The 13653-nt window shown below is 36.0% G+C and overlaps 1 protein-coding gene across 2 annotated transcripts in view; it reads right to left on the minus strand.

The window, feature by feature from the left end:
• The window catches only part of HEATR5B (HEAT repeat containing 5B), a 56479-nt gene that overhangs the window by 30415 nt on the left and 12411 nt on the right, over positions 1–13653 (minus strand). For both annotated transcript variants that reach the window (XM_084285360.1, XM_084285359.1), the window contains exons 12-21: positions 12566–12718; positions 12194–12293; positions 11396–11505; positions 10825–10988; positions 9621–9796; positions 8963–9068; positions 6344–6534; positions 4613–4772; positions 2464–2653; positions 952–1121 (exon numbers count right to left, since the gene is read on the minus strand). In XM_084285360.1, coding sequence (XP_084141486.1) covers positions 952–1121; positions 2464–2653; positions 4613–4772; positions 6344–6534; positions 8963–9068; positions 9621–9796; positions 10825–10988; positions 11396–11505; positions 12194–12293; positions 12566–12718 — 1520 coding nt within the window. The remainder of the gene's footprint in view (positions 1–951; positions 1122–2463; positions 2654–4612; positions 4773–6343; positions 6535–8962; positions 9069–9620; positions 9797–10824; positions 10989–11395; positions 11506–12193; positions 12294–12565; positions 12719–13653) is intronic.

Genomic DNA, 13653 nt, shown 5'->3' on the forward strand with positions numbered 1-13653 from the left:
TCAGATTGTGCATGGTATTTATACAGAAGGGCCTAGCTACTTATGGATATATTGCATATCTGTCATGCAAAATTTTGTGCAAGGACAATTGACAGACTCTGGGAACACACTGCACAGTAGTGTTCCAGAGTACAGGTGGGGGCTGAACCATGTAACAATGAGAGGATACCCTAGGGGAAGTCTGGAAGGGAGACTAAGAAACAGTTCCAGTGCTGACATAAGAAGGATTCTATTCTTTCACATGACACAGAACCACTAGCTCCACAGTGAACAATACAATCAACTTTGCAAAACACCCAACCAACTTCAGGGAGTATTTTTCAAACTTCTTAGTATTGGACTGCTAAACCCTCCTAAAACAATTAAGAAGTAAATAAACAATAGCAATAAAGAAACAAATGAAAGCACACACACCACCTTTCCTCTTATAGTAGTATTCTGTATGTTTTGGTTTCTAGCCACTGCCTCATTTCCTGGCTTAAGCCAGGATTTGCTGACAGAACACTAATGGGGGGAGCAATGTTAATCACAATAGCAATACAAGAATTTGAGTGTCAGCACCTGCTATACTAATAGCAGTTAAAAAAACAATCCAGAATCTCCCACCTTTTCCAAGCTCACCTTCTTCCATTTGTGCCTGCAGTCAGTTGGAAGGAACAGGGCATTTCAGCATCTTTGTAACAAGTGATTTTCTAAAAACGCTTGCTACCTTGTGCTACCTAGTGTAAAAGTGAATCCAGCCCTATGACTTTAATTTGGGCAGCATTCTGAAAAGCTTCTAAAATAACTTGGGGACAGATGTCCCTTTATTGCATTCCAATGTTTTGCAAATGTGGCTTGCTTGTTATATATGGGTATCCTTGGCATCTTGCAAAGTGCTTCGCCTGTGCCCTCTCTACTAGGCACGTACACAAAACTTTGAGGAACAGAAGGGATGCATTTTGTACTCACACAAAGACTTGGAACCAGACTGGACAGGTTGACGTGCCGTGGTGCAAACATATGTAGCTGCTGAAGGCAGGATATGGCCGCTGCCTGAACAAGCGAGTCTGAATGGTCTTGTGTGATCGCACATCCCACCAAACAGGACGAACGGATTGTTGAAATTGTAGCTCCATTACCTAATGATAATAATATGATATCCTTAACATAGAAAAATCTTGCTATGACAGCTGTAGATTTTAAACCTTTAAACATATTTTAATGCATAAAAGTTCACAAAATTAACATGCAGATTTTCTGAATTCCTACTGCAAAATAGCGTCCACACTACTTGAAAGAATCATGAGTGTGTTTCAATTCCTCTGTTGAAATAATAGGTTAAACAATACTCTGTCCAAATGAAATTTTGGATCAATGATCTTCAGCTGGAAATATTTTAAGAATATCTTCCCAGGACATGAAACTAGAAAAGTTATTCGCATTTCAATTCTGAACATCTTCTATATGTGGCCATATATATGGACAACATTTCATACACAAAGCCATTTCCTAAAATATCAGACAATGTGTAAGCTAGCATATGTATCTGCAGGTAATTTTTGTTAGCTCCATCAGATGAGTCAAGCTGTTCTAACAGGACACACATTTGAAAGAACAGAACTTAATCTGAAAAATAATTCCATTCCATATCTTAAGAATTAACCAGCATGACATTTAAAAAAAAAAAAACACAACACTGAATTACAGCAAAATGTAACTTGCAGAAGATATTCCACGTAAGTATCTTTATTAATAAAGTTCATGACACTTCAAATCAAGATCTTATTATACAGCAAGCAGATATCAAGTTAAATTAAGTCATCTAGAGACATTTCCAAAGTAGAATTGTAAGCCCAATTATTTAGAATTAAAATTGTACTGCTGCCTGACTCTATAACACTGACGTAAAAACCAGCCTATACACATTCCTAAAAAATCCCACTAGGTGAAAGTTAATGATCCATGTTATCTGAGCCACATAACTTGGGATACAGTGTACTGGCACGGCAAGATCTTATTCTCTGTGGTAAAGTACTGTGATAGAATAACAAGAATAAGTGGAAATGAGTTATTGTTCACATTATCAATGATGTCAAACTTAAGCTCCTGCCATCAGTCAAAAATAAAACTACCACTATGTTGAAGAAGCAGAGGAAAAATCTTGCCCTACATAAAACATACACACAGCAAGGGTGTTTTTCATCTTTTACTCACCATACACGTTTGTCATTAACCAGAACACCATACATCACTGTAACTTCTTTATATAAATCTCAAACTGAGGCGTGAAGGGAAAAAAATAAAGGAACCACCAGTAGACATAAAACAGACTTGAGGTTCCTTCCAGGACCCTGGATTTGTCAAAGCCTTCCCCTACTACCCACAACCACAATAAACAAAAACTGATTATCTTCCATTTAAGGACACGATGCATTGGCTTTATACAAGTTAATTTCCCTTCCTCTTCAAATTAACACTAACCTTGCAGCTCAGGCCCAACAGTAGTTATTATAGCCCCGAGACATCGGCCTAAGCATTGATGTACTTCTGTATGTGATGGTGGAACAGTTAAGAGCAGAGTAAGAACTAGAGAAAGCGTTGGCTCCACATATCCACGGTACATTGGTCCACTAGAATCTACTATCAAGGCAAGTGAATGGAGAGACCAGGTCTATGAAAACAAAAAAAGGAAGAATATTTTGAGTAATACATTTAGAAAATGAGTATGTATGTAGACTGAACCTAGCTCTGCACAACCCTGTTTATGTGTCTAGTTAGCTTCTCTTACTCCAGAAGTGTTTCAGATGTCCAAAAAAACTCAAGCAATCAAGTGGGAGTTGAGATATTTCTAGCGTGCTGTTTGGCTGCCAGCATTTTTGTGGATAACGAAGATGACAAAGTATTTGAGCAAGAAATGGTCAAGCACTTTGAGAAAGAAAAATAGAAACACAAACAACACATCCACTTTAAAAAAGTGGAGGGAGGGAGGGGAGGTTGGGGAAGAAAAGTGACCCTTTAACATGTGAAAAAGGCAGTCATTTCTGATGTAGAACTGGATGCAGATTCCAAATTCCAAAGCAGACAATTAGCTGACAAAGTCCTTAGCTGGTAGGGCCTGTGATATTATAAGTAGAAACTGATTTCCATGACTAGCTGAAAAATTCTCATGCATTTTCCAATGAATTTTCTTTTTAGGTGGTGCAGAAGAAAGCAGCACTTTAAACATACAGCCAGTGTACTATGGGATAGGAAAAAAAAAAAAAATCAACCTATTCAGTTATAAGTAAATTACAAAATAATTTACTGCAAATGTCCAAGCAAGAAAAAGAATTTTTGGTCACTAAAGTTTCATGTGACATCAGCGTCTCTGACAGACCTGAAAGCAAGAGATATCTCTCCAAAAGATCCTATTAAGTGATCACATTTCAGAACTTTCTTCATTTAAATGCGATGCAATTGCACTGAAGAGACATTATGTTAAGAGAGTATTACAGTTACAAAGCTAGATTCTTAAGAATCAGCTAGAAAACTTCCCTTAAAATTGCTCAGTTTTGGTCCTCTCTGATGCAACCCAAAACCCATTAACACTAGCAATCACATGAAGCTATTTTAACAGTCCTAAGCACGTATGTAGTACATTACAGCTGTATGTACATTCTCATTTTTGTGAATTTCCATTGCTCATGTTCACATACAGCTCCTGCATACCTACATTGCAGATGAGATGTAAAAGCTTAGCTTTTCACAGTTGCCTGTTATCATACTCTTAGTAGAAAATAAGATAGGCATACAAATTCCACCTGGCTTCTAAATCTTTGCCCTTTATAATTCAAGTTTTTCATAAAGCAGTAACTCCTTCCAGTTTAAAGATGAATGATTAGCAAGTACATGCTTTAAAATTATTTGCTCACACATAAAGCAAGGTTATATATGCAAACTGAACTTTGACTTACTGTGAATAAACTTAGGAAATTTAAAAGTGACTTTAAATTGCATTTACTGTTGTGTTTTGGTTTTTTTTGTTGTTGTTGTTTTGTTTGTTTGTTTAACATCTATCTCCAAACAAAGCTAGTCTTGTTTTCCCAAACAACAAGCTGCAAAAGCATAGGTTATTTTCTTATTGCCCTGAGGGCAAAACAAACAAACAAAAACCACTATTTTTTGTTCTATCAAATTCATAATTTAAACCAAGGTGAACATGGATGTATGTCTTCACGTAGTTACTGGAGGCTTCACCTTCTCAATCTGTGGGTATAAGGTGCCCCTAATCAAGGATGGCATTCAATTTCCTGCTGCTAAAGCACAGCAGTCACTTACAATCATTTCCTTGAGTTAAGTTGAAAAAAGAATGGCTGGAAGTTAACTGTTCTATGGTAGAATTACAGCATGATTTTTGAAGAACAATAATTACAGACAAGACGTGGCTTTTACTCAAAAAGGATTTCCTCTTTTCCCCTTCTTTGGTAATTCTAATGCTTTGATAGATTTCATTGCTGCAGTAAAGAAAGATGCAACATTTTTCCTTCTACCATTCAACTCCACATTGTCAAGAGGAATGTTCTGTCAGAATTAACTTTGAATTCTAATCCTGAACATTTAAAAACAATTCTGTGGTAATTGTGTTTTTTACCTGGACTTCAGGAGAAGTTCCATCTTGTGCCAAAGCCAAGAGAATACTGACGCTAGTTTTCAGATGCTGCCCAGAACCTATTCCACCAACATATCGATGGAGGCAACCCAGAGCCAAAGAATGTCCCGTTCTTGACACAACATCTCGAGCAGATTTTAACCTGTAAACATTTAAATAAAAAGATGTCATGTAATTCACTAAGTTTATTACAAAAACTCTTCAAGTACCATAACTGTGCAAACGACTGCTTCTAACAGAATTTTGCTGTCTGTGTTACACGACCGTAAGAAGCCTTAACCAGAAAAGCAAAAACAATATACATAACCTATGCTGCTATTAAACTGCAATACATATAAAGCATGTCAATAAAAAAAATACATTTTAGTGATTTTCTTTCTTCATGATCGTAACTTGACATTTTAGATGAGCAAGTGTTTTAGAAGTATAAGAATATAGGAAAAGAGCCTAGTGTTTACCAATGTTTCACAGTAGACTGATTTAGTAATCATAAGAGTCATTGCTAGGCCACTGCAGTGAAAAGAAATCAAGAACAAAAAAAATGACAAAACATACACAGAAATTATGATGGAATCCACAGCTTCATCTTCCACTGCAGACAACTTAATACAGCTGCCTTCTTCTACAGCTGCATTCTGAGATTTTTCCAATAGCTTTTGTAGTAGTATTTTTATTAATGAACTTAAAACACAATGAATAGCATTCTGAATGACCTAGCTGCATGAAATAGTGACTCGCTGTGTGTTTTCCACAATTCTTCTGCTCAGAATGCATGTCACATACATGTCAACTTTAATTAAAACCCTCATCAGAAAAAAAAAAAAAAAGAAAAAAAAGAGATAGAAGAAGGATATCCTAGTTAGAAAAAAGATTTTTTTCTCCTGGTTGTCTATACGTGTCAGAGAAGCATGCTCATAGCCATTAGTAAACAACAACAGCAGCAGTAGCAGCAAGAAAGTAAATGCAAATGCCATACATGGAAAAATGGTTTGACAGTGTCAACAGACTGGCAACCATTGTTAACTTGAGTCCTACATAAGAAACCAAGGGAAGAGTCCCAGTAGCGGAAATTCAAGGAACGACCATGAAGATGATATACTTCATTACAAGATGAAATAATGGAGAAAAATTGAATTACTCAGAGGTAGGAGACTATATTCATGTAGCATGGCCAACCAAAAGAAATGCTGCAGCCCTGAGGTAGGAGCATTCAGATCCACAGACTGGCTGATGTCTAAAATTTAAGCTGAAATTGGGAAATATGTTGTCTTGGTATATGTACCAGGTATCCTTCTAAAGAGCTGAGAGTTAATGACAGAATATAGAAAAAACAAATGGACCAGTAGGTAAGTTAAATTGATATGTTAGTGGTTCTATTTCATCAAAACATCTTTCTATCATACAATTCATGCTACAGGCATACTTAGTGTAAGCTGAGTTTATCTACCTGAAGCAGTTTAGTTACCTTACAAGTAACTCATGAAAAACCCTTCATTTGTATCATTTTGCATTCCAAGTAATGTAACAAATAAACTTTTATTCCTGGAAGAATCACATGAAATAAATCCAAATTTGAAGACTGTTTCAAGATTTCTTCGACCTATATAATCTTTATAATAAAGCATGGAGAGAAAGAATAAAAAAAAATGCTATTTCATAGAAGAATTTTCTGAACTATATTTTATTTCCCTTTACGAATCAAAGCCAACTTACTTATCAAAGCTGTACTGAGCCATTCTAGCAATGAAAGTGGCTTCTCCAACCACTTGAGCCATTCTGCCAAGAGCTTCTCCTGCTGCACATCTCAGAATAGGATTCGGATTATCAAGGGCACCCATCACCAGCGTCAGAGCAGATTTGCGAACTTCTTCTGGTCCTAATGTGCTTTTGTTCTCAGCTAAACCCTACGTGAACAATTAAAAAAAATATCAAACATTCCAAATCAGGGGAGGAAGGAAAGAGCAACATTACTGTAAGATCTTCAGTTAAAAATGATATATTTAAAACTCAAAAACACAGTCTTAGCTTTGCCAGCACTCTACCTATTTCACATACAGAAGATGCGTTACACCATTCTTTGTTATCAAATTCATTATAGCGTTACACACACACACCTCAATGCTACTGAATCTTAACTAGCAGCTGGCTTGACACAGGATAACCAAAGGAAAAGACAAGAAAAGAAGGGGGGGTGCTTTAAATTTAACTGTAATATCTCTTTATCAGACAGAAAAAACACAGCTAAGTTGCATTTCTTCAAGAATCAAATAGATTTTAAGTACATGAGAACATTTTTTCTTAACATTTATATATTTGAAATTGTATATTGTATGCTATATAAGTGTGTTACAGAGCAATAACACTAAACACTGTTGCTGCAGGTTCTCCGGTTTCCATATTCCTTTAATAACACACTACCTTCCATTATAACTTTAAAGAAGTCTTTACTTTGGGAAAAATAATCAAATACATGTGAAGCACTGCATGTGTTATAGAGGAAGAAGCTGATGGCTCTACCATAGATTCTCATTTTCTGTTCTGAAATCCTCATTTCAGCTCTTAAACTTTTGACAGTTCTTTGGCCTTTTGGCATGGCATGGGAAATCCCAAGCTCCTTTCTCAGAAAATAGCTTTCAACTTGTCTCATGTTTCAGCATGGCTCATATTTCTAAGGACAAAGCAAGGAAGAGAAGCCTTTGCCAGTGTGAGATCTGTGACAACTTTCTTTTCAAAAACTCTACTAAGTTCTACATAAAGACTTGACATTTCACAGGCAGCTTTTGGGGGGGGGGGGGAAACTGACTTTTGCTGCTACTATAAAAACTTTACCCAACTAAAGGTTCATACGAAAATGTGTTTTGCCCAAGTCTGCCAGGATTTTGCAGTCCAGTTCCCAGAATACTCTAATTAAAATGCTCCAGATCACATACATAAATGGGCTTGTGTCCTGGTTTCAGCTGGGATAGAGTTAATTTTCTTCCTAATAACTGCTATGGTGCTGTGTTTTGATTTCCAATTGCTTTGTGTATTCTTTTATCATTAATATTATTTTCCCCTCATTTTCCATCCTATTAAACTATCTCAACCTAACAGTTTTTACTTCTCCACACCCCCAGTCCGATTCTCTCCCCAGTCCCACTGGTGGGGAGGGACAGAGAGTGAGCAGGTGGCTGCATGGTGCTTAGCTGCCTGCTGAGTTAAAACACAGCAGTATGCCCTTCAGCTGTACATCAGGGCTGAGGTGCCTTAATTCAAAGCTAGGAACCAAACTGAAGAGGGAGCCATTCACTATCTAAAGCATGAGACACCTAGGCTAAAAAGCCTGGGTAATTATCTTATAGTCAAGGGAGAAGAGTGTGTCATTGCATCCTAAAAGAAGTGGGACAATTCACTCTCCATAGACAGTCCTCTCTCCCCATCAAGTGGGGATCAGAGACCCATTAAAAAGCAGCTGAAGATAGGCAGTCATTGTTTGGATGGCAAAGGTCAGACAAGAAGAAACCCATCCAATCTTTAATTACAGTCTAACACTTCCATAAGGACAGCTTCCTCAGTGCACAGGACTCAGTTGCCCTGAAGCTGAAGGATGATGACATAATGGGGGAAAATCTGACAGACTCATGAATTGGAAATCCATACAGAACATCAGAAAAAAATCTTGAAATACCTTAATAAATTTGACAAGTAGAAAGAAAATCTTACACTGAGACACTGTTCCACAGAGCCTCGAGGTAATACAAGTCACTGAAACCAAGTATTTCTCTCACTTACTGTCTAGATTCCTGACTTCATAACATGAGGATAGATTTCCAAGCACAGATAGAGCACAAATAATTGTAATGAAGTCAGTGGGACTTGAGCATAAGCATTTAAAATTCTATATTATATTAAGGAGTCTAAAGAATAAATAGTTCAGACATCTAAAATGGAGACCCAAGTTTATCTTTGTGTTTCCATGAGCCTCACCTGCACAATACTCATGCAAAGATATGAGGGGTGTTTTTTTTTTTTTTGAGTATGTATGACAAAGTATTTAAATCCCTAAGTACAGTGCAAAGAAAATTAGAGCGGTGAAAAAGAAGATAAAGACAACACTATACAGACATGAATCTCATCTATTCTTTGTACTCATACATGCAGATGAGCTAAAACAAAGAACATCTGAAAAGAGGGGAGGGGAGAGAGGGAGGGAATTTGCAAGGTCTGGGTTTTGTTTCCAAAAGTTTAAGTATTAACTTCAGCAATGTTCTTCTAACAGCCTTTTGTACAGAACACAAGTCTACAAACTAAACTGCTGAATTTTCGTATCTACTACAAGTTCACAGGTTTTACCTTCAAGGCACTAAGAACAGCAGTAAAGATATTAAGCTGCACAGCTTGCTGTCGAACACCTTTAGCCTGCTTGACACATTCAGCAAAGTGATCCAACATCTGTAATCTAAAACAAAGAACATAATTTAAGTGACATTCTTTCAAAATGCAAACCAAAACACAGCTGGTAAAAACTGCACACAACCAAAAGGCCTTTTAAATTGGGTCATAGAATTTATGCTTCAGGGGCTGCAGAAGGCATTCACCTTAGGCAGAAAAGGTAGTGTTATTTTGAATGTCACTTTGCTGACTCTTCTTTTAGATTAATTCATCCCCCTTTTTGGAGAAAACACCACAAAGAGAAAGCCATTATTCAGATACATTTGGCTGTATAACTAGAAAGTTATGAGGGCAAGACTGGAAAAATGCTGCCTCTCCACTACCATTCAAAACAATGTTAGGTTCCATGTTCCTATTACTGTTCCTATTATTTTTCCCATTTAACCTCATGCTGTGAAGTGTTACTGTGAAGAGCATTCCCTAAAAGATACCAAGATCAGGAGTACAATGAACAATCTAGATACGTAGCTACTCTGCAGTTCCCCAGCCAGATCTTTTCATAGCTAAAAACAGTACAGACCTCATTGAATTTTGAAATTGAATATAAATGTAAACTGACCTATGTTTGTAAGAGACATGAGGAAAAACCACACCAAAAAGAGCCACAGATGCATCAATGACAGATACTCCTAGAGGAAGGGGGCCAGGTACAGCTTCACCAGCAGGGATACGCAAATAAATCGAAGATGGATCATGCTCCAAAGCACCACTTCCAGATGCACTGTTAGGCTGAAGCTGCAAAATGCCACATATGTGAATACCTCTGAATATACCTTTGCAAATAAAAATCTTATCTAGAGATAACCAAAAGATGTATGCAGTAGCTAAGAACAATAAACTACCTTACAAACAATTAAAAGCAACTGCAGTGTCTCCATGCATGCATGCATTAGCATTTACAGGGCCAGTTAAATCCCTGAGGGTAAAACCAGTTAGCATCTGGGTAAGTGCACAAACTATGACTCCTGGTAGAGGATATGGAAATCAGATACATGTATGTATTTAATTTCTGATACCCATAGCACCTTCTGAAGTAGCAGCTTCTGACCACAAACCGACATTTCAGAAAAGAGATTATTCATTCACTCAGAGCACTGAGTTACAGTACAGTATACTAAATGGTCCATTTGGGTTGTAATGATTCTCTACCCAGAAAAATTTAGAAATGGTATTATGATTACTAGTATTCCTATCACCATGAAAATACTTCCTAACCATCATTCTTTCAGGAAACAAATCTAATCAATTGACTACTTTCTTTAAAAAAAAAAAAAAAAAAAAAAGTTTTCACAGCTTTTTCATTATCTCATCATGAAACAAAACATGAGTCTTGTAGCTGTATATTCTTCTTAAAAGGTTGGGAAAGAGTAAACTTCTCTTGAGACTTTGATATGATTAAAAACTAAAATGTGACCAAGCAGCTGCTTTCTGAGAAGTCTTGCCATTATTAAACAGACTGCAGCAGAAGCAGCATTTTCAGCTCCCCATCTCACCCAGGACATTTCTGAGAAGTTGAGCTGCAAAAATTTATGATGGCACAGTCCAGCCAATTCTCAGAACAGTTATTTGTCTAGAGAACACAGTGAATGAATTAATGAACTGTTCCCAGTGTGCCATTTGTTTCCAGGAGCCATACAAGAAAAAAAAAAAAAAAAGGTAATTGTGTCAACACTGGTAGCTTATCTGAAAAACTTTATCAAGAGAGATTCCCATAGCAATACTTGCTTCTTTTTTGTATTTATATTCTTCTGTTTTTACATTACCTGGTCTTCAATTGACTTATGATCAGTTTCCTGCAGCCAAGAGCCAAGAAGAACACTGTCATCGTAATGACAAAGAGACCTCAGTAGTGATGTGGTTGTATTAGCAGAGTTGTCTGTCAAAGTAAATTCTGCTACCAATTCACGAAGAAGTGCATTAAATGATCCTAAGACAACAGACATTAAAAAGTATCATTATTGCTTTTTATCCAAAACATTTCAGCTACAGATCAGGCCAGCCCCCTCAGGATGACAATCCAGATTCTGCAAAATCTGGCTCATCCACATGATCATGTAGACATAATGAATTAATAAATGTTTGCACATTTAAGTAAGCAAACAGATATCTGGTTGAAACTGCAGTTCTGTAGAAGTCTTTATATATGTCTGGTTGGGCTCAATTTGCTTTTTTAAACTTTTAGGAAAAGACAGATGTGTACTTTTTACTCAGCCACCTAGTGCTATGTGGCAGGTCAAATAAAGATATCACCAAAAAAGACATTCAAAGTACAACTTTTACTTTAACAATCACTGTCAAAAACAAAAACAAACAAACAAAAAAAAAAACACATACCTTCATATGTCTTTGGAGGTAATAAAGCCAATATATCATAAAGTCTTAAACGGACCATTGCTGCACTAGCTTTCAGATGAGCTCCATGTGCTTTAATTACCGATGGAATGCTACAGAATCCAAAAACAGAGACAGACAGAAACATTGCAGTTACTGAAAAGAATATTTCTTATTTCTTTTGAGAAGATATGCCACTAGCCAGAAAAGGAAAACAGTGTTCAACGAACTACTCTGATGAGTTACTTCAGCATTACTCAAATAACTAATTCTTGGAAATAATTCAAAAAAAATAAAAATAAAAAATCTTGGAAGTAATAGTTCTGAGAAAAAAAAATTTCAATTTAAACTGCTGCTTAAACAAAAGAAAACAACAACAACAAAGAAGCCCAACCTGTGTTTTATCTTTTATTTTGTAAAATACTTCAAATCCTTTAATTAGTACCTTTTGTAAAAGTATATTTATTGATTAACATCTAGTATACCAGTAACTTAACTTTCTTGTCTTTTCAACATGAAGCAAACCTGAAATTAAAAAAGCTAACTGAAAATCCAAAACACAGTTAAGAAAACAAAAATTGGGAACATGAATTAAAAGAAAGTAGTCCTAGTATTTCAGCTCTGGGTAAAAATAAACATGAACAAAAAGCAGAAACAGCAGAAGAATAAACCAGTAACTTCCTCTCAGTACTGAGATATATATTTTTTATTTTTTTTTCAAAAGACCATTTCTTTATCTCACAGTGTGCTTCTAAAGATAACACAAATACATTTTTTTTTTTTTTTAAACTGTCTACTTACTGTGACATCATTGTCATGGCACATTCTATGGGTGTCATCAGCTTCCTGATCACATCCTCAGTAAGGAGCTCAGGACAGTGAGCAACAAAACTTCTCATAGCTATTAACAAAATATAAATTAAAATTTTACTCAGAAGTATAAAGCAACATACAGATCCTAAGATGATATAAAAAAGCAGCAATTAAAAATATTTATTCAATGTGTGACATATTCATAAGACTACATACCAAAAATAGGTCCCTGGTGAAAATTTGACAAGTCTTACTCATGTTCAGAGAAAGAAGGGAAGCTAAGGCAGATTTCTCTGTAATATTTAGGACCATGTTCTGTTTTACTGTGTGCTTGTAAATTCTGAAATTTCAAATTCTTACCACACAGAGCTCCAGCACGGCCTTCCAATGTTACTTGCCATGTGAAAGAATCCCCTCTTGCCTTTTCTGCCTCCAGCTCCTTCAGAGAACGTGGAAACACATTTCGCCATAGCAGCAACATCTTAGGGAGATGATATCGAACAACAGAAGGACCTATTTATAAAAATAAATCAATAGAAGACTGTATAATAAAAATTTGTATTAAACTAAGCACAAAAAATCTGCCATGAAGGCATCTGCTCTTATAACTATTTTTCTCTTACTTCCCTTCTCTTCCTACATCTCCCTACTTGAATCTCCTTTATTCTTCACTGTTCTCTCATTCATAGGTTACAAATGTTCTATACAGTGAAGGTAAGTCTGTTTGTTGATATTAGTACTAAAAATAGGGACTAGCCAAATCTGTATGTTGAATCATATATGTAACTGCTGACACTTGTCTTTTTATTCTGACTTTCAAGTCTTATTTTTATATTACTGTTATGAAGGCAAGCTCTTTAGCCTATTGCAACTTATTCATATGATAGAAAAATAAATGCCAGTTACTGACTATAAATATAGTTTTCAGTCAAATTTAAAGAAAGCTTCTGAAAAAGCTCTAAAAAATCCAATGCAAGTGCATTACAAATATATTGGAGGACAAGCAAAATAGTGCTACACTGTTAGCAAAATGTTGGCAAAAATGGAATGATGTAGAGAATACAAAACATAAATGGCATTTGCTGAGAGATCAAGATACTGAAGAACATATCAAAGCTTTATCACATTTTCCATTATAAAACCAGAAACAAATGAACAAAAAAAGATTGCTGCAAAATTCATAAAATTCACTTTATAACCTGTCAAAATATAGCATCCAATATTTCTGTGATGGCATATATAAACAGTCATACATAAGGCTGCTTTGTTTTGTTTTTAAAGACAACTGAATAGCTTTTAAACTGTTAACACCCCTAATCAGTATTGCTGCTCACCCATGATATGCTTGCAGCTTATTGAAAGGCTAATTATATTTTATTTGCAGTTTGTTTCTTGTGCACCACCGAACTGATTAGTACTTTTCATAGAATGACTAAACGCTAGGTTTC

Source organism: Netta rufina, assembly GCF_964035555.1.
Source record: "Netta rufina genome assembly, chromosome: 3".
NCBI lineage: Eukaryota > Metazoa > Chordata > Aves > Anseriformes > Anatidae > Netta > Netta rufina.